This window comes from Dipodomys spectabilis, unplaced genomic scaffold, assembly GCF_019054845.1.
Source record: "Dipodomys spectabilis isolate Male_0828 unplaced genomic scaffold, ASM1905484v1 ptg000324l, whole genome shotgun sequence".
NCBI lineage: Eukaryota > Metazoa > Chordata > Mammalia > Rodentia > Heteromyidae > Dipodomys > Dipodomys spectabilis.
In genome coordinates this window covers 1,868,849-1,895,873 of record NW_024871001.1, presented here as the reverse complement: position 1 = coordinate 1,895,873, position 27,025 = coordinate 1,868,849, and the positions used below count along the sequence as shown (strand labels likewise).

Sequence of the window (27,025 nt, the reverse complement as noted above, 5' to 3'; positions counted from 1 at the left end):
AAGCTGGAAATGGAGCTGTGGCTCACATGGTAGAGTGCTAGCCTTGAACAAAAAACCTTAGGGACAAAGTCCAGACCCCTAAGTTTAAACCCTATGATTAACAGACAAACACATACAAAAAAAGTGATGAATATTCCACATACCCTGACGATTACATGTTATATAGAGGTATTGAAATGCCACACAAAATCATATATATGTGTACATTTGTCAGTTAAAAAGAAAATACATGCAGTTATATGTATATAAATATGTGTACATGCATATGTATATATGCATATGCATGTTTGCATATACATATGTATACAAATTGTAACAATTTCTTAATAGCAACTACTACAATGGAACCAATATAATAATAAGAAAGCTATTTGTGAAATTACATTTAAAATATTTTTGCCTGTAACATTATTTCTATTAAATCTGTTTTTCAATGTTTCCACCACCAGTAACTTGATGTAATCATATGTCAGTTTATTGATGCATTTATAAAACTATCATAGGGCTTAGCTTCCTAAGACATTCCCAAGGGTCACACGCACACACTTGTGCGCGCGCACACACACACACACACACACACACACACACACACACACACCCTATAGTAAAGAATATCAAGTATTATTATCTGTACATTGGCCTAGAAAATTTGCCTAAAACTTAAGATAGAAAATTGAAATGAAGCATTTTGCTATAGACATTTGTCTTGACTTATCACTTAGATATTTTTCAAAGATAATCACTGTCAGTTCAAGAAAATGTCACATATTCTTCACAGAAGCAAAAATAATGTGATTTTCCGCATTTTAACCACAATACAAAAGAATTCAATTTTCTGTATATTCCCATCCAAATACACAAATCAGAAAACTTTCACAAAACAATCCCTGAACTTTCCACAATACTTCATATTATATTTAATTCCATTTAACTTAAAAATAATGTTGATTTTAATCCACTCACATCATGAGACCTGTACATGAGACATTTAGATCCTGATCTAAAGAAGAAAAAGTCAGACACCAGGAGCTTCATGCCTATAATCCAAGCCACCTCTGGCAATATATATATATATATATATATATATATATATATATATATATATATATATATATATATGAGATTCTATTTTAACCAGCAAAATGCCAGAATGAGGGACACCATCCATGAACAAAAAAGCTGATCAGGAGTACAATACCTTGAGTTCAAACTCCAGTAGTAGCACAAAAATGAATATGTATATAAATACATACATATCTACGTACATACATACACACATACACACATAGGAAAAGTACTAGCTCCTGGAACTCTTTTAGCCCTTAGATAAAACTTTGAATACAGAATAAAATCATATTTTTAAACCTGCTCTTTTCCCTGTAAACTACAATTCATTCAACAGAACCAAACTTTCATGTTGCATCTTGAGCACAGGAAATGGGGAAGGTAACTATTAAAGCATTTAATTGCAACCATTACACTTTGTCACCTATGCCAAGTATTACTAGCTGACCACTGGAGAATTGCCAAGTAGGTCTGTGTCTGATTCTCAATCTCCGTCACAGAACAGCCTTCAGATAATAATTTTTTTTATTTTATGTATATATATTATTGTAAAAATATTGTACATAGGGGTTACAGTTACATGAGTAAGATCATGAGTATATTTCCTATGGAGCATTGTTACCTCTGCCTTTGTTTTGTCCCTACAATCTCCCTTCCTTCCCCACCTCCCCAACTCCTCCCTTCCCCCACCCCAAAGTGGTGAAGTTCATTTTCAACATAGTGTCTTATACATCTCATTGTTACAATGGGTCAATCTGTATCCTTATTTCAGCATTTTGTTATTTCTCTTCCCCTCCCCAAATTAGAAAAATGTATATACAAGATACCAGGCACTGGAATCAAATACGGTGAAAACAGGTGTTATACATACCATGGGGGAAGAACATACAAAAGAACAAAAAAAAATCACATAGTACATTATAAATACATTAACAACAATAGCAAAAAGATAAAAACCCCTTGTGTCCCTATCTTGGGGTTCATTTTACTTAGTATCACCTTATATGGTCATATGTGAATAGCTTTTGACCTTTCTGCTTGTCCTAGACATAAATGCTTAGAAGAATCAATTCTGTAACCTCTTGAGAATCTCTGATATTTAATTATCTGCAGTCCTGAAAATTTTCATAGATTCAACAGAAACATCTGTTTATTAGAGTCAAAAGCTTTAAGTTTTTATTAATATATTGTATTTAATTAAAATATTTTAAACTTAAAATAGAAAAATAAAAATTTTAATTTCATCAATACTTTGATATTATTTTTTTCTAAGCCTAAATAGAAAAAAAAACTCATAAAATACACTATTACATAGATTTATATTTTAAATGCCCACACACCAAACATTTTCAAAATAATATAAATTTCTAACTATAAGTAGTTTTTAAGTATATATATGTATATCCATATATATATGGATATATTAATCAAGTATTTTTAAAATATTTGTCATATTCTGTATGTTAAGAACTTTTTGTCATTTATCACTTTATGAGATGATCAAATTTTATTCTGTTTGTTCTTTAAAATACCACTCTTTATGTTATTGATAAAATTCCATAAATACCTAGTCATTATAATCAAATAATGTAAAGCAGGTATTGTGTAGATAGACATGGTGGTGCATGCTTTTAATCCTAATTCTCTGAGAGTTTAAGACAGGATGGAGTGTTCAAGGCTAGCTTGGGCAACAAACAAATAAACAGAATATAGAAAAAAATGACATAGTTTTCTTGTTTAAGATGTCCTACCTCGTTCCCATACAATTTCATGCTAAATAATTCAAACTTTATGAGGAATTGTATTTATGTGACTACTTCATGATAAAGTTTTCAGTATTTGTGTGTTAACTACCTTGCCAGTGGCATATTCTTCTCCTATGATGAATAGGCCTTTAAGGTTAATTTATTGAACATAAATTGGACTGATGGTTTTTTTTTTCTTTTCCTTTTTTGTTGGTTATAGGGCCTGAACTCTGGGTCTGGGCACTGTCCCTCAGCTATTCAGCTCTACCACTTGAATCATAGCACCACTTTCTGGCTTTTTCTGCTTATGTGGAGCTGAGGAATTGAACCCAGGGCCTCATGCATGCACTCTACCACTGAGCCAACTTCCTGGCCCCTGGACTGATGGTTTTTGAAACTCAGATAAAATAGTATTGACTATATATGTGGTTGTCTTAAACAATCTTCCATCTTCATATAGGTTTTTTTAGGTTCAACCATAGAGAACATTCCTTTAGAAGGCATCCAGCAATTTTTACTTCCTTTTACTTAAGGGATATTTTAGTGAACATGATGACTGTTCAAAAAATTGCTTCCATTTGTCAGATTCCTTTGTAAAAGCACTAACATATGCATATTCAATCTTGTGAAGAAAAGATTTTAAACAGGAAGAGCATTTACAAGTTGCTAAAATTTAGAATAATGAAAATTCAGATATTCATAAAAGAATGTAATACCATTTTAAATATGTATGAACAGGTATATTTAATTTTGTTATAAACTCTTCCAGAGCAAATTAGAATGCATATATATTTTTTAACAAATATAAGATATTTTCAGCATTTAAATTTCATTTCCATGTTTATCATTTTCTTACAAAGGAAAATACATTTTGAGAAGCTTTAAGACATAATCATTCATCACCTCTTCATACCCTTTAGTAACTTAAGTGCACATGGTCTAAATTCTTGCACCTTGCCATTTGAGTCTCTCTGAAATCTGCCCCTGAGTAGTCTCTGATCAAAATTCCTCCTTCCACATTTTTTCCTCAAACTTTAGCCTTAACAACTTCTTTTCTGTTTCTCCTATCCTTTTCTGACTCTCTAATGACAAAAAAATTCATATATACAAAGAACTTGGATCCCTAAATTACATATGAAAGATGCCACTTACCATCCAGAATCACATACAACAGATGGCAATTATTATCTTTTATTGCATTAAACTATTGAAAATTGGGTAAACTGTTGTATGAGATAGAAATTGCATGACTAATTTTTCTCCAAAATAGTGTAACAACACTTTTTCTAATATACAAATAAAATGATAAATGCTTCTCAGGTTTCTAATTTTATCTGAAAAATTCTCCAAAATAACAACAAAAAAACCCTTCCTAATTTCAGTTATTTTGATTTCTTTAACATCATGTAAATTAGAATATTACTCTTATTGTTGGTTGTTATTCCTTGAAGGCTTCCTAAAGTAATGCCACAGATCAATGAGACAATATATATTCATTATAGAATAAATATGTAATTTATAAGAGGATTTTGTGTTTGTATATAAATCTAAGTATTGATACGTCTGATATTCTGAATAGTCACCACTTTCTTGAGACAGGGACTTGCTATATAGCCATCTGGCCTGGAACTTTCCATATTGACCAGCTGATTTTAAACTCAGGATCCTCCTTCCTCCACTTTGTGAATGCTGGATGGCTTTAGAAAGCTACCATAGCTGGATTTCTAAAGATTACTCTTCTTCCTTTTTTCAACCTGCAGTGCTGAGACTCAAACTCAAGACCTTGTATATTTTGTATATTTGAAACTTATTGAATGAAGGCAGCTACTTCAGATGGAACTGAAACTATCGAATTATCATTCTATCTCTTGGGTAATGTTGTCACTTGGTTGCTGGTACACACTTCCACAAAGAGAATAAAAATTGAATTCACTGAGTATTAGCATGAAAAACAGTCAATTTCCACTGGGCTTAAATAAATAAAGATATATTTGTATCTATAAATGCTTAATTGACTCAATGATAACTCAATATTCACTATCAGGGAATATTTCTCACCATATCCTCTCTCAGAAGATTATCATGAGTTCAATACAAAATGACTGTTCCTGAGGTATAAATACCAAATAATATTAAAGTTAAACATATTTAGGAAACTTCCAATTTTAACTTTATTCATATTGAAATCATAGCCAAGTCAACAAGAAAACTGAAGTAAAGGGCATTTTAGAAGTATTATGTAATTCAGAGTAAGTGATAACTTTAATCAGTGTAGGTAATTTTCCTAAATTGAATTGTAAGTTCAAATAGTTCAGAACCTGGAAGAATCAGGGTGGGAATTGTAAATTAGAAATGCTATTGTCATTCATCTCTCATTCTCATATACAACCACTGAATCTAAGAAAGTCATGCTCCATTTTTATCCTTTACTTACAACCTAACATTCAATCTCAACCATACAGAATGCACAGTACTGTCAAGGTTGGTTGCTAATGCTTAGCTGGGGGAAACACGGGTTCAAAATTCATTACTATGTGCCTGAGAATTGTGCTAATGCCAGAAACTCCACAAAAAACCTATTGGTTTATTTATTTGCATCCATACATAGTCTATGACCTTGAGCAAAAAAATTATAAAACAACTTTTAAAACCTATACGTGGGTGCCTTTCAATATTTTCACCATCTATTTTCTATGCGTCCAGGGAAATTTACCCAGAAATTAGGTGGACAAATAATCAATTTTTAGACTTAAATGTTTTAAATGATTCCTCACTTATTTTCTATTTATTGGAGCCAAATTTAAGATTCTAATCAAATCTATGAAGAAATCTCTATATACTTTAAAATGAAAACATTTGATCGTTCTCAATTTAAATATTTCAGTTGTAACCAAAAGTCAATTACAAGTAATTGAAACATTATTAATTTCAATTAATACCATCATCTTGTTTCATTTAAATCTTGACTCTTGATAATAAGATTTAAGAAATAATTTGAGCACATATTTCATGTCACTTCATTAACTCAAGTAAGAAAATTCAATTCTTTATCATTGCTAGCAAACGTATGCTAGTTGCTCCAAATATGTTTCAAAGTGACTGCTATAGTTGAAGTATGGAGGAAGAATGCTAATTAGTGCAGTGAATATAAGATATCATATCACAAAAAGATGTTTTCTCAATACACTGAAAGTCTAAAGTTGCTATGACTGCTTTATGTCAAGGTACTTATTTGATATGAAGGTTTTTTGAGGATAGAAAGTTAGTGTACCACAAAAGTTCTGTTTCCCAAATCACTGAGTCTCTGATCATTGAATGGCACTTACCAAAGCAGAGCAATGCACTTCAATAATATCTCTTGGTGGTCCAGGAGAGCAATGGATCACAATATCATACCAGATTTTAAAGTTTGTATAATTTTCATCTGAAAACAAAACAATACCAAAACCTTCTAAATAAACAGGAAAAATTCACAGCATTCTTAACTTGGGCCTCAGAATATAGTACCTCACACACAAATTTGAGAATCATATACAAAACCATTTTTATGCGGGGGACGGGGAATGTAGTTGTGGAGATGGGAGGGAAGGGATGGTAGGGGAAAAACAAAGGAGGAGGCAACAATGCTTGATAAGAAATATACTCATTACCTTGCTCATGTGATTGTAACCCCTCTGTACAGTATTTTCACAATAAAAAAAACTTATTTAAAAAAACAAAAAAACATTTTTAATTAGCTCATTGGGCACGAGAGCTGAATAGAGGTTATGCACCACAGTTTGTGAGCAATAAGAGAAGCCTCATCTTGCATTAGAAAATCCTGTTAAATCTGCCAGTTGTGTACCTGTCCCGGGAACTCAAGTTCTCTACTAAAATAAACTATGGATTTACCTTTAAATTAAAGGTTCATAATATAAAGAAGCAATCCATCTTTCCTCTAATTGGCATATATTTATATATAGGTCCATATAAATGTCTAATGGACACATCACATTTCACCATGGTACATTTCCAGTACATAAGAATTTAGATTGAGGACAAAGTAAGGAATATCAGATAGCAATTTTCCTGAGATTGTATAAAAGATGCTAGTAATTTAACGCAAGGAAGTCTAGAAAGGATTTTGGACTAAGTAGTGAGGCAATAATGCCTATAAAGCAGACAGCAGTGCAACGGCAAATGTCCCAAGCCATATCCTCCCCTCTGAAACTGGAGCTCTGAACAATCACAACATTTTATAGGTGTCCAAAACCTCTATTTGTAGTAGCAAATATAAGTTCTATTTTTCTCACCTGTTAGGCTTCTCATCCAGTGTCTAAACAGTTTGTGGCCTTAGATATTTTCTTCTTTTAGTAAATAATATGCATGTTCATATTAATATTTGCAAGTTAAAAATTCAAAACCTTTTAAGCTACTTAGGTAAGTAACTAAACTTTGGGCCTTATTTCCTTGTTCCAGAAAATAAGGGGCCCACAATATTGTCTTTCTCAGTGTCCCCTTCTTCGAGAAAGTTTTTTTCTTTTTTTCTTTTTTGGTCTGTTGTGGGGCTTGGACTCTGGGCCTTGTGCTGTCCCTCAGCTCTTCAGCTCATGGAGAGTGCTCTACCACTTGAGCCACAACACTACTTCTGGTTTTCTGGTGGTTTATTGGAGATTAGAGTCTCACAGACCTTCCTGCTCAGGCTTGCTTTGAACTGTAATCCTCAGATCTCAGCCTCCTGAGTAGCTAGGATTACAGTCGTGAGCCACCAGTGCCCAGCTGGAAAGCTTTTTTTTTAAATTTTTAAATTATCTTTAAGTAGTTGTACAAAGGTGTTGCCATTCAACAAAGCAGTTATGAATTCAATGCAACTTGATCTATGTCACCCTTTTCATCATTCTCTCCATCCCTCCCGACCCTTACCCGTCCCTCAATTTTCTTAATTTTGTAGGAAATTCATTGAATTTTATGATCGCATCCTTCCCCTCCTCCCTCTCATCCTTCATCTACCCCCTCCAGCCCCTTGACCGCACCTGCTGTTTCAAGTACCCATTTCCTGGTGTGGTGTTTATTTTGTTGGGCTGTGAGTTATTTATGAGTTTATTGTTTTGTGCTGCACTGTATGGAATTGTGTAAAATAGAATGATATTGAATGGAATATTGTGTTATATTGAATGACATTGTATTTTCACTGCACATACTCTGCTATTACGTGTTGCACGATGCTGTCTTACATTCCATGTTATTATAACACATAAAACATAAAACTGGTAAGCCTGAAAGACATGCCAAACAATTTGAGAAATAGAATTAGAGGTGGTCTAGGTATGTTATTCCAAATATTTGCGAAGAGAGTTCTATTTTATCTATTTTTTACTGTCAAGGTGATATACAGAGGGGTTACAGTTACTTAAGTAAAATAATAAGTACATTTCTTGTCAAACATGTTACCTCTTCCCTCAGTTTTCTCTTATTTAATCTCTTTTTATGGTGTTAGTAATGGAACCCAGGATTTGGCATATTCTAGACAAGGTTTCCAACACTAAGCTGTATCCACAGGCACTGTGAAAAGTTCTTAAACTCAATGTTACCTTCTTACTTTGTATTGGCTCCTGTGCTTATTTTGTAGATGCCCTTAAAAACTACTAATGTACAGAACATGCACTTACCAAATGTATACTTGTGTGATCTTACTGAGGAAATTTCTCACATTTGTATGAGTTGACCTTTAATTCTTTTAAAGCAGTTTGAATGTGTTTATATTTAAATACAACTCTTCAAATAAATCAAAGTTCTCTAAATAGAAAATATTTCACTTTCTGTATATCTCAAATGTATTTTTTGATTGTTTCAATGCTTTAATCTTATACAACAATAATACAGATAAGAAAGAGTATAACTGTTGAGATTTCTTTATAGCTCTGAGCTAGTACAAAAAATTCCTTCAAATCAGAAGACCAGTAAACCTTGAAATGACTACCATTATTTTAGATGTTTGGCAAACTCAAAAAACTCCATTCATCTTTGAACAATATTAGTCAAGGTTAACTAGAGCAATAGAAGTAAAAAGAGTGTGTGTGTGATAGTGTTCCTATTTCAGTTAAGAACTCTATTACAAATTCATTAAATAAAAATATCTCCTTTTGTTTACTTCCTTGTCACTGAACTTTTTCACCAGTTCAATTATTTCTTATAACTGTTTATGTCTCTGTTGCTTATACATAAAAAATATGTAGGAAGGCAAAGTCAAAGTTCAGCAAAATAAAACATCAGAAAGCGGGAGGTACTCAAAAGTTATGAGGTCAAGGGGAGAAGGATAAATGAATGAAGAGGTGAAGAGCAGAAGAATTCAGTCAAGAATCCAACGTATATCCTACAAAATGAAGAGTGAGGGAAAGGTTGGGCAGGGAAGGGATGGATGAGAATGTTGAAAGGGACGACATCAACCATATAAACAGTATTCATAAACTGCTTTGTTAAATGGCAACTCTGTTGTACAACTACATGAGAATAATTGTAAAAATGTAAAAAATAAAGAATAAGACATTTTCCAAGAAACTTGCCTTGCTTATTGCAATTCATCACTAACACATTTTTCACTCAGCTTCTATTAAGAAGATAACCTGTTTAACAACGTTTAAGGAAAGCTTCATAGCATGAGGAGGAAAAGCAATAGCAATACACATACACACACACATATATATATATGTATATATGTGATAAATATTGGTTTATATGTGCCTGTCATTGTGTAGGTACATGTATATATGTATATACGTATTAAAAATAAAGAGAATAAGTAAGTCAATTATTAAACAGAAAAAAGAAATACAAAAGGCAGTTCTTCTAAGAAATGACCCATAAATCCATGAAGAAATATTCAATATCTTTAGACCTACAAGAACTGCAAATCAAAATCACAGTGAGATTTATTTAAGAAAATATTTTACCTCATCAAGAAAATAAACAACAAACACTTTCAAGGATACAAGAAAAATGAACTTTTATACAGTTAGTGAAATGAAATTTAGTGTAGCTACTATTTAAATTAGTATGAAGATTCCTAAAAAATATAACAGTAGAACTTTTAAATAACCCAGCTATCCCTCTTTTGGTCATATATCTGAAAGAGTGTAAGCCACCATAAAATAGAAATACCTGCATACCTATGTTTATAGTAACACTATTCAGAATAAGGAGGCTGTGGAATCAGCTTGAGTGCCTAATGACAGATGAAAGGGAAGAGTGGACAAATGCAGCAATGGTACTCACTGGACACTATGTGGAAAATGAGCTATACAACTTGTGATTTTGTGATTGGAGATGGGAGGGGAAAACTGGGAGATAGTGAAGGAAGGGGTGACATTTTCTAGAAACAAATGTACTGTCTACCTGACTTATGTAACTATAACCCCTCTGTGATCACCTTTATAGCAATAAAAGTATAAAAAGAAAATGTAGTATATAAATATTTGCAATGGAGTATTATTCAGCCATAGAGGAGGATAAAATTATGTTGTTTGTAGAAAAATGGTTGGAACTAGAGGCTATCATGTTAAGTGAAAAGTCATGCTCCTAAAAACAAAGAGTATACATTTTCTATAATAAGCAAAAGCTAAACCTAAAGCAAAACAGGACAAGAACATATGTGGAAATTACTTGGAAGGTGAAAGAAAGAAACAGTTTAGGTAGAATGTGTGAAAGAGTCAACATGAAACCCATTTAAAATTTTCAAGAATGATGAAAAAGGGGTGTGGGAGTAGGAGGTTAGAATGGTGTAAGAAAAAGCATTGATGGGGATGCATATGATTAAAGTGTCTTATTTGAATTTATGGAAAATTACAATGGATTATCTCCTGCGTAACCAATGTCTCAATAAAAAAGAAAAAAAGTGAATGATAATGAGAATTTGTACAGACTGATCAGAAACTATCATAATAAATGTATCTGATTCTTCTTCATGAAACTATCATAAATAATTTACCTGTTTCTTCTTCAAAAATAATGTGAGAGTCCTCTGATGGGGTTAGTTCATCACTAGTGTCATCCTGAGAACTAATTTCATCTCTGCTCTGAACACAAAATGTAATTGCACCTGTAAGACATAGGTATAAGATGTCAAATTAACCAGGAAGGAATTTTCAAAAACAGTAGTCCCAAGTATTGGTTACTCTATCTAAAAACTTACAAACATAAATCTAAACATTAGTTCTACATGATAGTATAATAATTAAGCTTGTTGAAGTTACAGAACAGTTCAATAAAAGTTCAAATAAATATCAAAATCTCTCTCAAATATTAATGTCAGTAACTTTTCTGAAAATAATAAAGTAGTTGTGTCAATTAATAAATCTGTCTCATCTTTCAGATAACATTGATAATGGGTGACTGTTGCTATGTATTTTCTTCTTTAGTATTATTACTACATTATTAATTATTTCACTGAAAAAAACATTTATGCTGGGTACCAGTGGTTCATGCCTGTAATTCTAGCTGTTTGAGAGGCTGAGATACGAGAATCACAGTTCAAAGGCAGCCCATGCAAGAAAAGTTCATGACACTCTTTTCTCTAACCACCAAAATCTAGAAGTGCAGCTGTGGCAAAATGTTAAAGTATTAGCCTTAAGCTAAAAGCTTGGGGACAATGCCAGTCCCTAAACTGAAACCCCAGGACTAGTGCATGTACATGTACACACACTCTCTCTCTCTCTTTCACACACACACACACAAAGTTTTTACATAGCATAATAGTATTATAATATTCCCCATTATGAAGGTTCTGAGAACATTTAATGCATAAAATAATAACCACTTTATATAAAAATAGTGTCAAAAATTATCACTACCTAGACAATTTGGTACATTCAAATTAACCTATACAAAATTACTATTAATTTTTTATATATTTTAATATATTTATGGAAGTAATCCAGAAATGGCCCTTGGTTTCTTCATATCAGGTTAACATATGTGAAGCTTTACACACAAAACTATGAATTCCTAAGAGAAAAAACAACTGAGATGAAAACATATTTTCACTTGCTTGGGTAAGTAGTATAAATGATTTGTTGTATTTATAGGCAATTGAAAGATTCCATTAGGTAGATTGTCAAAGATAGTGAAATATGTAACTTTAGACCTGTCTAATATGGCTGTCACTAGCCACATATAACTATTAAGCCATTAAAATACTTGTAATCTTTTTTTTTTTTGCCAGTACTAGGGTTTGAACTGAGGGTCTTATACTTGTTAGACAAGCTGGGCTATGTAGTGAGACCTTATCTTAAAAATATGAAACAAAACATTTGTGTAAGGCAGTAGAAAAGACGTTCTAAGAATTCTATTACAACTGAAAATCTTAAGCACATGCAGAAACTAAGAATACATGGTAGCAATACATCATAGGAGTTATTTACTCTCTGTGGTGGTCTGAAGGCTTGGCATTAAGGGTTTTATGTTGCTAATTGCAACCAGAGACACTGCTATGGAATGTTGGAGCCAAAGAAATTAGAAAACACAAGCATAGATAGACAGAGAGATTGTGGGGAAAACAGGGTCCCAAGGCTCACTGGTACTTGGGCCTGGAGTTCCCACAAGCAAGCACATTTATTTGAGTTCACACAGGGAAAGTTACTATGGATACATGCAAAAAGAAAAAAAAGAAGAAGAAAGTTTCTATATCAATATTACAAGCAGAGTCAAAACAGAGTTCGTGAGAATCACTGGTTCCCTTATTATTTTAAAATTAGAGACTGAAACCCAGACAAAGTCCTGATAAGTATTTCACTTTACTCTCCAAGGTTAAACTGTCAGCCCTTTTGTCTAGCCATTAGTCTTTCTAGCCAGTCCTTCCAGCACTAAGGAAGTGGGGCTGAATTGTAGTTTCTTAACCTCTCCAGAGCTGTTTTAGCCCTTCCATGGCCAATTCTCAGTGTTTTAAGTACTGTCCAGGTAGTGTTCCAACCTCTCAAAACTTTTCCAGGTTTCACAGCTCAGCTTCAGAATTCCTCTACAGTTTTAAATGGGAATCCAAGAAGAAATCAGGAAATTGCTCATATTTGCATGTCTTGAAGCTCAGACTCTACATTATTTTTGCCTGCCAAGTTCTATATTAATATTTAACTTCTTAACTCAAGACATAGACATGGGACCTTCAATTATCTTTTTTTTTTTCTGGTCGTGGGGCTTGAACTCTGAGCCTGGGCACCATTCCTCAGCACTTCAGCTCAAGGCCAGCACTCTACCACTTGAGCCACAGCACCACTTCTGGCTTTTTCTGATTATGTGGTGCTGAGGAATCAAACCCAGGGCCTCATGCATGCAAGGCAAGCAATCTACCACTAAGCCACCTTCCCAGCACCACCTTCAAGTATCTTTATGAGTTTATAAAGTTATTGGTAAAATTTACTTTCTTGAGCTGGGTGCTGGTGGCTCACACCTGTAATCCTAGCTACTCAGGAGGCTGAGATCTGAGGATCACCATTCAAAGCAAGCCCTGGCAGGAAAACCCATGAGACTATCTCCAATTAACCACCAGAAACTTGGAAGTGGTATTGTGGCTCAAGTGGTAGAGCGCTAGCCTTGAACTGAAGAGCTGAGGGACAGCACCCAGGCTCAGAGTTCAAGCCCCACGACCACCACAACCAATAACAACAAAAATTGCTCTCTCAAGTTATACTATGATGCCAATATTCACAAGCTAGACACTGAACTCACTAACATGATATCCTCAATAAGGGACTGAGAATACTCAAACTTAAAGAAATGGTTTATGTATAGATTATTAGAGTAACTGGCATAAATTATTAATTTTTTGTCAGTTGTGGGGTTTGAACTCTAGGCCTGGATGTTGTCCCTCAGTTCTTCAGCTCAAGGCTAGTGCTCTACCACTTGAGCCACAGCACCATTTCTGGTTTTGTGGTGGTTTATTGGAGGTAAGAGTCTCATGGACTTTCCTTCCCTGGCTGGCTTTGAACCATGATCCTCAGATCTCAACCTCCTGAGTAGCTAGGATTACAGACCGGAGCTACTGGTGCCTGGCTATGGCTCCCAACTTTTATCCTAAGATCTTAGCCTCCTGAGTAGATAGGATTACATCAGTGAGCTACCAGCAGGCTATGTATAAATTATTTTTGAAAAAGATTCTGGGTGTAGGTGGCTTACATCTCTAATCCTAGCTACTCAGGAAGCTAACTTCTGAGAATCATGGTTCAAAGCCAGCTTGGGCAGGAAAGTCTTTGAGACTTTTCTCTAACTACTAAAAATCTAGAAGTAAATCTGTGGGTCAAAGTAGCAGAGCACTATGGTCGAGCACATAAGCTTGGAGCCAGTGCCCAGAGGTCCTGAGGTCAAGCCTCAGGTCAAGCCTCAGGACAAGCACTAAAACATTGCTATGTAAATTAAAATTATATAAGCCCAAATCTTACACATCTAGGTTTACTCAGTACTGTATAAGGAATGAGTTGCTTTATGTTGTAAGCATGCTTGTTTATAACCATCTCTTAGTCATATTATTGAAATGTTAATGCATTCAAGATAAATTTAAGGAGTATTGTTAGTAAAGTACTGGATAGATATCTGTACTTACTCATGTCTTGTAATAATTAACAGCAAAATTCTATTGCATTCTAATATTTATCCTAACCATATAAATATTATGACTATTAAAGAGAAAAATTGTCAATGTATTTTGTGGTATTCACTCATCAGCACATTATTTCTATGACTACTTCAAACGATGACTTTTTCATCGTTTTATTTGCTTGCTTCTAATATTTATTTGTTTCCTTCTAATATGTTTGAAATGCCAAATGAATAACACCTTTCTGAAAAAAAATCAACTAATGAGGACACTGTTCAAAAAAATATGCTCAATAACCGACTTACATAATTGTAATCCTTCTGTATATCACCTTTTCAATAAATATTTCTTTAAAAACCCCAAAGTTTTACATAATGAATTAGCCCCATGTTTCAATTTTTTAGGACCCTTTTGTAAACTGTTTCCTTTGATCACATTTGCGTTGGTGAAATAACTATTTTAAGCCAATAAATCATATTATAGAGAAAAAAGTAGAAAGCCGAGAACTTTGGGGATGTTAACTCCAAAATGCAAGGTGATAAGACAAAGTAAACAAGACACAAGAAACAAAGGACCTCCTCTCATCTGGTCGAATCATTACTAAATAACCCCATGCTGCTGATCACATATATGGTATATATGCGCACATCAGAGGGAAACTAGGAGGACACAGAACTAGAGGGAAACAGGGGAAAACATACAACAGTGGGACCCATCAGCTACATTAGACATTGATCAAAACAAACTAAGCAACACAATGGCAGCGGTGGGCGGGAGGGAATGAGCAGGAAAGAGGGAACAGCTGACACTAAGCAAAAGGAAAGGAATGTATATATCACCCAATGTGGAAGAAATAACTGTATAGTGAAAGCTCATAGAACTTATAAACTTTATACACCACTATAGACAATTTGCCCCATGAAGGTTTGAATGTGTTTGTGACTTTAACTAAGTATTACTATCCCACAATACTGTGAAATTTGTGAATTTATGTAAGCACTTAATCACAATAAAGAATTTGCAAAAAGAAAGAAAGAAAGAAAGAAAGAAAGGAAGGAAGGAAGGAAGGAAGAAGAGCACCTGCTTGACAAGCCTAAGACCCTAAGGTAAAACCCTATTACCACCAAAATAAATTCTAATAAATGGTCAATTTTACACTAGAAATTGTGTGTGTGTGTGTGTGTGTGTGTGTGTGTGTGTGTGTGTGTGTGTGTGTGTGTGTGTTAAATTTCTGGCCATTCAGAAAGCTAATAAGCTAATGGACAAAATGAAAAACTAAGTATATCTCTAGGAAATTCATTAGAAAATAGAAATACAAATTAAATTTTACTTCTTTTCATTATATTTCTATCCTAGTGTATTCATTAATAAAATTGATTTGATACCTTTGAATTCTCCACGTTTTTGAGGACTCACTTTTAAAAGGTATGGAAATGAATTATCAGGTTCTACAGAGATGTGTGATTTTCCACACACCATTTGCAGATCTGAAAATACCTAGAAAAGTATGGAAAGTAAGAATTATACAAGGTGGAATGGAAATATGTTCTCTGTTACACTATATTAAATTGAATATAATAAACTAAAGCACAGAAAAAGCTGAAAATTTAGTGCATTTATTGCAGCATTATTTATCATAGCTAAGATATGGAACCAACCTAGATGCCCCTCAGTAGATGAATGGATCAAGAAAATGTGGTATATATACACAATGGAATTCTATGCCTCCATCAGAAAGAATGGCATTGCCCCATTTGTTAGAAAATGGAAAGACTTGGAAAAATTATATTAAGTGAAGTAAGCCAGGCCCAAAGAAACATAGGTCCCATGGTTTCCCTTATTTGCAATAACTAGTCTATGTCTGAGTCAAGCAGAAAAGATCAGATAAGTTGGTGTTAGTGGAATGAACCCCAAGATAAGTACTCAAGTGTTTTTTTTCTTTCATGCAATTATTTCTAACATATTTATAAGATAATTTCTATGTTGCTTTGTATGTCCCTCCCCCATGGTATAATCCCTGCTTTCACTGTATTTGATATTGGTATAATTTGTGTGAAGGGGAGGGGCAAAAACAAATCGTTTAACTAGGGATACAGGTAGACCCATTGCAACAATGAGATGTACAAGTCGTTATGTAGAAAAACGAACTTCACAACTTTGGGGAGGGGGAGGACCAAGTGGGGGGGAGGTGGGGGGAGTATGGGGAGGGATGGGAAGGGGAAACAAAGAGGAGGCAACAATGCTTGATAAGAAATGTACTCATTACCTTGCCCATGTAATTGTAACTCTTCTGTATGGTATTCTCACAATAAAAAATAAATTGTTGGAAGACAATTTGGAGGTGGGGGGTTGGGAGGAGGGAAAGTGGGAGAAAACTGAGGAAAGGGGTAACAAGTTTGACAAGAAATGTACTTATTACCTTAATTATGTAATTGTAACCCCTTTGTACATCACCTTGAGAATAAATAAAAAAATAAAAAAGATGAACATGAAAAAAAACCGCACTTTAAAATGAAAACTCAGAAAAGTGAGACATTCAATAGAAGAAAATATTTTAAAAGACATTAACAATTAGAACAGGAAAATAATTCTTACACATAAACAATGTTTTATTCTTAGTTGCTAATTGTATCAAGATATCTCATGCTTTGAAAATATTAATTTCTTTTATGAGCTAAGTTTAATTTAAGCAATTTTATGTAAAAGAAAACTATTTCAATGATATTATACATTAATATTAACATAGCATATAAAGAATAAGAAGAATTTGACAACAACCCTGGATAAACACAACTTCCAGGTTCCTGGGTGCTAGGCAGTTTAAAACTGCCTATTTTAAAATACATAAATTTAAAAAATAATTACTGTGAAATAACCTTGCTCAGATTATGTTGCTTTGGATATTGCCAAATAAATCATCTAAGGTGATTCCATCTGGTGAAATCTAAATATCTTTCTTTCCTACCATAAAAAAGGTGCTCAAGATCAATAATCATCAAGGAAATGAAAATTAAACTACAATTAAGTGTCTTCTCACAACTTCTAAGATAGCTACTAAAAAAAGACAAGTGATAACAAAGTTTGTGAGGATGTGGACTAAAGAAACATTTCTTTGCTGTTGGTAATTATGTAAATTAGTTCAACCATTATGGAAAACCACATGAAAGTTCCTAAAACCAAAGATAAAATAGCATTACCGTATGTTTCAACAATCACATATCTGGGTATGTACTCAATAGTTTTTCAATACTCTTTATTTATTAAAATGATAGAAGTATAGCTGTCAATTATTATTGAGAAGAATTTTATAAATAGAAATTAACTTCCACATGTAATTGGACAAATATAGTTAATATAGAATAATGATTGAATTATGACCTACAGTTTAAAATGTATATTCTTCATGAAGAGTAAAGTTTAAAATAAAGTTAAAAATAAAAACATAGACATTTTTGTCTAATGCAACAAAATAAAATAACTGATATTAGAAAATTACATGTTGTTCTTTAATTTGTTTTCATCCAACTTTTGAGAGGATTTCATACTCACTGAAAATTCTGAAAAGAGATTATAACAATTTCTGTTTTTGTTTCTTGCTTGTTTTTATTCAATTCTAACCATTCTATTTTTGCCTATTTAATTAAATAAATCATACTTTAGATACTATTATGTTCTCAATATTACACTTTATGCTCAGAATTAAAATTTGAAAAAGAGAATTGCCTCTGAGGTGGATATATGATTTAGTGGTAGAACACTTGCCTAGAATTTACAAGCCCATGGATTACTCATATTATCATCTGATAAGGAATAATAAACAGATAATTCTAACATGAAGTAGAAGGTATAGAAGGTACTCAGGTGCAAAAATTATGTAGAAGCAGAACACAGATATCTAATCAGATTAAGAAAGTAAAGATTCATGGGAACAATGGCCTCTAGCTTTTTCCCTACAGAATTAAAATGTGTTAGACAAATATTAGCAGAATATAAGGACTTGAACATAGTGTTTCATGTAGCAGTAAAACAAAATGCAGTCTATAAAGCCGCATGTATGAGGCTGAAGCAAAGATAAAGCTGAAGAGATAAGCGATGACAAGCTATTGAAGGACAATGAAAACTATTAATGGAGTATGGAGTTGATCATTATAATGGCAATGAAAAAATTTAGCTGGGAGCGGTAAGAAGAGATATTTTAAATTGTTTTTATTATCTTTAAGCAGATGTACAAATGGGTTACAAGATGCATGTTGAACAGTATAACTGCTTAAGAGGAAAGTTTAATCTAAAAAATTCACTCCATAGAATGTTCCTTTGCAATCTAGTAGAGAAAGAAGAAAACTAAGGTGCTGTGTGTGTGTGTGTGTGTGTGTGTGTGTGTGTGTGTGTGTGTGTCTTGGAGCTTGAACTAATGGGCCTGTGAGTTGTCCCTGAGCTTTGTTTTCAAGGTTAGTGCTCTACCACTTGAGCCATAGCTCACAGACTTTCCTGCTTCTTGAGCAGCTAGGATTACAGGCTGAGAGCCACTGGTGCCCAGCTTCCAAGGCATAATTTTTGAGATTATAAGCAAATGCAGACGATAAGCTCAGAGAGTTTCCAAAGTGTTAGAATCTTCTTTAAAACACCAGTAGATACTTGAAGCTTGTTTTGATAATGATATTAGGTGCATAGAAATTTTTAGATAAACATGGGAGTAGGATGTGCCCCATTTTTTGTGCTGAGGATTAATAGCATGGCCTTCTGCATGCTAACCATGAACTTTTACCAATGAGCTATATTTCAAGAATGCTATGGTGGTACATTTTTGTAATCTCTACTTTGAAGGTGGAGAAAGGAGGATTGTAAGTTTGATGCCAGTCGTGACCACTTAGTGAGACTCCATCTCTAAAAAACAGTTGTTTCTAACACTTTTAAAACATCTTTTATTGGTATATACAATTTTTTCAAGATAAAATACAAATGCCATAAATATGTAGACTTAAATATGTTATGATTATTTGCTAATAGCAAAATGTAAAATCATTCATGATTTATGTGGTAGCAAAAACTTGTAGTGCACCTACACTTATACAGGTTGAGGACATAGTAATACATTGACTTCAAACAAAATGAAACAGGAAAGAATATCTGAAAAAAATCCCCTCATTTGGAGCCAATTCAAGTTTTTAATGGAATTTATATTTAGCAACTATTGTATTAATTAAAGGTAGAATTGTGAACATTTCTCCATGTGATTAAATATAACTGTTGTGAAACTTTCATATAATTCAACATATATTCAGAAGTATTTCCATACTTTAAAATATCTTACCTTAAATGTTAGGAGACTTCTTGTAGAATTGGGCACTAGTATGGTTCTACTTGTTATTGTCCCTACTTGGCATTCAATAGTAATGTGTTCTAAGGCCAGGGGTCTTCTACCAATTCCATTTACATCAAATGTGTATGCCAAACCATCAATTTCATTTTGTAGAGTAAGTTTACCCTGTAGCAAAACAGCCAAAATTCAGGTTTAATGGAGTTACAGTTCAATGTCAAACATTCACCAACATAGTATTCATTGTGAGTGTAAAAGAAACATGCTTCCCTCTGTACATCACCTTGACAATAAATTAAATTAAAAAAGAAACATGCTTGTAACACGTTAGCCATTCATTGACTTTTCCAATTCCTGTATAATTCATATGCTGAATACACTGTTGATATAAAGCTCTTCATGTGTCAAAGCTTTAAATTATAGAGTTCTCTCTAAATTTCAGTTTTTATAGGTATTCTTTTTTTAATTTTACACCATTTATGTTAGGTTTTTAAAAAGAGGTAGCCGAGTAAGAACAGCACCACACACGTGATATTCAGGTAAGGGGTAGGTTTTTTCATTGTTCCGGCTGGCATAAGGCCATCTTGGTCCTCCATGCAGTGGGGAAAGGCCTGGGAAAGAGAGCTAGGAGAGCTGGGAAAGAGAGATAAAAGAGCTAGAAAAGAGAGCTTCTGGGAAAGGTGGGAAAGAGAGAGCTAAGAAAGAGAAGGGAGCTGGGAAAGAGAAGAGAAGGAAAGAGCTGAGAAAGAGCTAGAAAAAAGCAGAGAGAGTATATCTAGGTATTCTAATATGTAGCATTTATATATGTGCTTTCTTCCATGCCAAAGAAATTTTGTTGTAAGAAAGTATTTTCTGATGTAACTAATTTCTTAATGAAGAACAAAACATCAATGATTTTACATAATTCAGCATATTGTATAAATAATCTCAATATAACTATTCAGAGAAAATGACTTGGTGACTTTCAGAATATTTAGCTCTCAAATTTCAAACTGTATTAAGGTTTCAAGTAAAAAAAAATCAAATTAAAAAATACACATTTTCCACAAACTTTTTATCATTTGAGTAGAATAATACCATATATAGATATATTTACATAGTCATACTATAGGAACGAATCTTAGAGATCATACCATCACATCACATTCCATAATAGGTTTGAATGTGAGAGGATATGGCACAGTTTCACCTGGGTTCACATGTAAAATAGCAGGTCCACAAAACCATTTGCCCTCTATCATAGCTTGAAATCTCCATTCATTGTTTGTTGTATTATGCTAGAAATAACAAAAACATACAGAATATCAGAAGAGTGAGGGCATAGTGAAATTACATCTGAATTCTTTATTTCTTAAGACGACAGTGGGTGTGGTAGCAAACATTTACATTGGGTGGCCAATGTAGCAAGATCAAAGGATCCAGGCCAGTATGAGGCTCCATAGCAAGACTGTCACAAAAACCCAAGGAGTGGGATGTACCAAAATGGTACAGCGCTTGCCTAGTTTGTCCAATTCGTGGGTTCAATTCACTGCACCAAAAATGAAAAATACAAACATCACAACATGAAAATCCTGTTTGAAACCTAGGTTTTTTTGTTGTTTGTTTGTTTATTTAGTTGTGGGGCTTGAATTCTGGGCCTGGGTGCTGTCCCTCAGCTCTAGCCTAGTGCTCTAGCACTTGAGCCACAGCACCACTTCCCGAAAATCCTGTTTGTTAAGAATGATTACATCACTGTGAACTAAAGGCCCAAAGATGAATGCACACATATTTCTAAGTTATGCAGAAACATTGCCTGATGGTTTTAGCCAAGAATCAGTATCTAGATGTTTACCTGTTTGACTATTGTTAAAATGGCAAATGTTCTTATAGAATATAATTTATGCCTAAGGGAAATAAAAAGGTGTTCTAATGCATAGATTTCTTAGAAAACAAACATTACATATGCTATAGAAAGAATTTTGTGTGCCATTATGACTTTCACTATATCTGTAATAATTAATCAAAAATCAATTCATTACTCTAAAAACACCAAAGATAACTTTACAATTACATTAACTTCTTGCTCACTTTGTCTAATAAGTAGGCAAGCTACAGTTGTCAGTACTCTCAGTGCCTATTAACTGTCTTAGTCAAATGTTAACATCACAACAAAATTTTGAGCTCCCACAATTCTGTGTGGCAAAATCAGAAGGAAGCCTTTTTACTTTCTTTTCTTTTCTTTTCCTTCCTTCCTTCCTTCTTTCTTTCTTTCTTTCTTTCCTTCCTTCCTTCCTTCCTTCCTTCCTTCCTTCCTTCCTTCCTTCCTTCCTTCCTTCCTTCCTTCCTTCCTTCCTTTCTTCTTTTTTTTTTGGTTGGTCTTGGGCTTGAACTCAGGGTCTGGGCACTGTCCCTGAGATTTTACGCTCAAGGCTAGTGCTCTACCACTTTGAGCTACAATACCACTTTCAGTTTTCTGGTGATAATTGGAAATAAGAGTTTCATGAACTTTTCTGCCTACTTGGCACTGAACTGCAATCCTCAGATCTCAGCCTCCTGAGTAGCTAGAATTACAGGCATGAGACATCGGAACCAGGCCATAATAATTTTTAATTAGGAATTTGTCATTAACTATGGATACTTAATTTAACTTTTTAAGCAAAGCCATACTTCAGAATTGATTATTGAGTAATAGCACCTTCAAGTAGAAAATCTGATATCAATTAAAAATAACCAGCAACAGAATGCATTTAGAAATCTGTAGTAATTTGGGATGAGAGGTTTGGAGGACTTTGAGACAGCTGTAGTGGGTTCAGGAGTGTTAAATAGCTTTCTTGAAATTTGTTTCTTTGTAATATTTCATGATAGCTATTCTGAAAAATTGTAGACAAAATTAATTTTTTGAGTAACTGATTGTGTGTGTGTGTGTGTGTGTGTGTGTGTGTGTGTGTGTGCACCAGACTTGGCATTTGAACTCAGGGCCTGGGTGCTGTCCCTAAGGGTTTTTTGCTCAAGGCTACTTCTGTATCACGTGAGCCACAACCTCACTCCTGATTTTTTTTTCTTTCTTCCTAATAAATTGGAGATTAGAGTCTGTCAGACTTCACTGCCTGGGCTGGCTTTAAACCACAACCCTCATATCTCAGGCTCCAGAATAGTGAGGATTGCAGGTGTTGCCACCAGTCCCTAGCATAGCTGATCTTTTGCAAAATAAATTTATACTTTTATTAGTAAACAGTGGATGTTGGCAGAGGCTTTTGCATCTAAGATTCCTCTTTCTATATAGGAAAGTACTTCTCACAAGAAGAAGAGGAGGTCTGATACATCTGAAAAGCTATCTACAATAGAAAACAAGTCTTTTCTCCTATGCAAATACTTCAACTCTTCCCAGAAGCCTATGTTGCAATATTTTTGTTTACTTTCTATATAATTTTCAACAACTTTGAATCTTCTTTGAATCTTATACTTTGTGTATGGCTCCCAAGGTTTGTATGTTAATAAATTTTTATATATTTCCCTTCTAGTATGTGTACTGCCAGATTATTGCCTAGACTAAAATGAGAAAAAGAGCAAATTTAGAACTTTACATATTTAAGATAGGCACCAGTGGCTCACGCCTGTAATCCTAGCTACTCAGGAGCTCAGATCTGAGGACTGCAGTTCAAAGCCAGCACAGGCAGGAAAGTCCATGAGACTCTTATCTCCAATTAACCACTAGAAAACCAGATGTGGCACTGTGGCTCAAGTGGTAGAGCACTAGCCTTAAGCTAAAGATCTCAGGGACAGCACCCAAGCCCAGAGTTCAAGCTCATCAAACTTTACATATTTAATAGGACTATAGAAGTTGACATTAAACTTTTTTTCAGTTCTAGAATTTTACAGGAAATATCATGAGGGGAAGTGCAAATGGCCCTCCGTCCAGATGCCCTCCACTCCATTAACCAGGTGAAAATTTAATCTAACAGTTCAGTGAAAGACTCCACAGCTAATTTTCCATGCGAACATTTTCCAGTTTTTGTCCTTATCTTTTATAAGGACAAGTTTGGCACAGATTTAGAATGGCTTAGTTTTTAGTTTTATTCAAAGCTGTAAGTAAATTTATGTCATTTTCTCTTAATGCTGGTGAGTGTTCAGTCCCAGAACCAGTCATTTTTTTTTTCTGGTCCTGGGACTTGTCCTTGAGCCTCTTTGTACTCAAGGCTAGCACTCTACTACTTGAGCCACAATGCCACTTCCAGCTTTTTCTGAGTATTTTATTGCAGATAAAAGTCTCATGGACTTTTCTGCCCAGTCTGGCTTCAAACCATGATCATCAGATTTCAACCTTCTGAATAGGTAGGATTACAGGCAAGATCCATTGGCACCCAGCCTAGTTTTACTTACTATAGGAATATCTTGAGTAAGCGCTTGAAATGCTGGTGTCTCAAACACAAATTCATTCTCTGCTTCTTCTTTATTTACCACACCTTCAAAGTTATAGAGGCGTATATCGTACTTGGAGGTCAACAACATTTTACAAGGATAGCGTCCAAAAGAAAGAGGTGCAAATCTTAGGGGTATTAAAACAGATCCATCTGCAACAATCAAAATAATTTAAAAACAATTTAATCATTTTCAATGTCATAATTCTTTTTTCTGTATATATTTTTTATTTATATTTTATTATGAAAAAACTGTACAGAGGGGTTACAATTACATGGGTAAGAAAATGAGTACATTTCTTATCAAGCATTGTAGCCTCCTCCTTTGTTTCCCCTTCCAATCCCTTCCCAGCCTTCCCCCACCCCCCTTCCCAATCCTCCCCCCCCACCAAAGTTGTAAAGTTTGTTTTCGACATGACAACTTGTACTTCTCATTGTTGGAACGGGTCCACCTGTATCCTTAAACGACTTATTTTTCCCCTTCCCCTCCACAAATTATATCGACATCAAATACAGTGAAAGCAGTGGTTATACTGTGGGGGAGGGACATACAAAGCAACAAAGAAATAATCTTATAAATGCACTAGAAATAAATGCATGAAAGAAAAAAAACATTTAAATACATATCTTAGGGTTCATTTTCCTAACATCACCTTATCTGACCTTTTATGCTTGACTCATACATATACTAAATACTGCAAATAAGGAAAACCATGGGGCCTATGTTTCTTTGGGCTTGGCTTACTCCACGGATCAAGAAAATGTGGTATATATACACAATGGGATTCTATGCCTTCATCAGAAAGAATGACATTGCCCCATTTGTTAGGAAATGGCAAGACTTGGAAAAAATTATATTAAGTGAAGTAAGTCAATGTCATAATTCTTAAAAATTAATTTTGTCAAAAAATATTTAGTATTACAGCACTAAATTTTATTGTATAATTTAGATAAATCAACATTCAACTGAGATAATATATTAAGTTAAATCTCCAGGGTGTATCATTCAAATTTATTTAAAAATTAAGAGTACAAGGCTGGGAAGGTGGCTTAGTGGTAGAGTGCTTGCATCGCATGCTTGAGACCCTGGGTTCGATTCCTCAGCAATACATAAACAGAAAAAGCCAGGAGTGGCATTGTGGCTCAAGTGGTAGAGCATTAGCATTGAGCTGAAGAGCTGAGGGACAGTGCCCAGGCTCAGAGTTCAAATTAAGAGTGCCTATCTTACATGGACTGGAAGAATGTGTACTTCCTAAAGTCATTAAGGACCTCATTCTTTGAATGATACTACTAGCTTGTTGCTGCTATATTATCTGGGAAATCACTCTATGTTGACAGAAAAGTCAGGGAAAAAGGAATGTTTCGAAGATTGTTCAAGGATTTTTCAGTGTCCAGTCTAAAATTAACATGTATTTCACTTAATTGGCCAAACCCAAATACATGGCTTTATCTAACTAAAAAAAGGCTAATAAGTGGTTATACAGAGGATTTAGTAAGCATTATGTTCTGCCACATGTCTATGACAAAGGAGTGCTCTATTCACATAGCAATCAATATAATTTTCAACTTGGCTGGAATACAGAGATGTTCATTTCCTAATGATCACTGAGTCTGAAAGTGAATGCCAAGGACATTCTTAATTATATATTTCCCAACTGATGAAGTGTTAATGGGTAAAATTCCTAAGGAATACAGGGTGAGCCCCTCTCCTTTATAAATCCAAAAGGAAAGCCATCATAAAGTTGGAATTCAAGAAAATAACGGTTTTCCTTTTGAAAACTTATTGATAAAATGATATCTATCTTGTAGCACTTTTGGCTCACATGCCTGTAATCCTAGCTTCTCAAAAGCCTGAGATCTAAGGATTGTGGTTCCAGGCCAGCCTGGGCAAAAAAAGTATGAGACTCTGATCCTAATTAAACAACAGAAACCTGGGAGTAGAAATCTGGTTCCAGTGTCAGAGTGCCAATCTTAGGCAAAAAAGTCCAATTGAGAATGTGAGCTCCTGAGTTCAAGACCTAGCACTGACATATAGATATAGATATTGATATTGATATAGATATAGATATAGATATAGAGAGATGATACCTATTTGTCTTAAATATACAACATAATGCAATTGAAGCATGTAAGATATGTATGTATGGCAAGTACTACAAATTACTTCCAGATTATAACATTTATCTATATCCCCTTAGATATTAACCATTTCCAACCTTAGAAATTGGAAGACTTACTGGCTATATTGTGTTATCAGGCCATCATCTTCTTATGGGGAGATCACTCAGTCTTTTCCAATTCTTCAATATAATCCATGCGCTACCCCAGATAGTTTCTCTTTCTAGTGTCTCATTCTCCTACCTAAGTCTCCCCAAGATTACCTTTTAAACTATTTGCTCTTATGACCTGCTCTCAGGGTCTGTTATTGTTTATAAATACTGGTAAGTGTAGAAAAGAGAGTTTCCTTTGGGCTACCTGATTTCCAGCTTCTTACTCTAAATCTCTGTGGGCATTACACCTGCCTGCAAAAGGAGTACATAGGCTCGATGATATAAGCTCATGTAACTCCTAGACCCATTACATCCCAGGTCGACATAACTAGAAAATGATTTGAATTATGGGGTAACTAATTGGTGTCCATTGGAAAAAAGGTGTGAAGTAAGATTTGTGTACAAGCTGAATAGTACACATTCTTAAAATGAAAATGATTACAGTTCATGTTACAGTTGAAGAAGAGAAGAAATCCATCTATCCTCTATTGTCATTTTGTAACTCTGGGAAGTCCAAGAATTATTTTATTTTAAGGTGGGTGAGTTTATTTGAAGCTTATAAAATTTAGATGTGGGCTTCTGTTGGTACATATAAGCTCTGAAAAATTACTAAAGTTGCGTGAAGATGGCGGAGGAGAAGCTGGAGTCTAAACAAGCTCTCGCATAGAAAG

At 34.2% G+C, this 27,025-nt stretch overlaps 1 protein-coding gene across 1 annotated transcript in view; it reads right to left on the bottom strand.

The window, feature by feature from the left end:
* The window catches only part of Cfap47 (cilia and flagella associated protein 47), a 236,069-nt gene that overhangs the window by 54,767 nt on the left and 154,277 nt on the right, over positions 1–27,025 (bottom strand). The window contains exons 48-53 of the mRNA XM_042702461.1: positions 24,047–24,237; positions 20,821–20,964; positions 19,682–19,855; positions 15,756–15,867; positions 10,774–10,884; positions 6,137–6,234 (exon numbers count right to left, since the gene is read on the bottom strand). Of these exons, the coding sequence (XP_042558395.1) occupies positions 6,137–6,234; positions 10,774–10,884; positions 15,756–15,867; positions 19,682–19,855; positions 20,821–20,964; positions 24,047–24,237 (830 nt within the window). The remainder of the gene's footprint in view (positions 1–6,136; positions 6,235–10,773; positions 10,885–15,755; positions 15,868–19,681; positions 19,856–20,820; positions 20,965–24,046; positions 24,238–27,025) is intronic.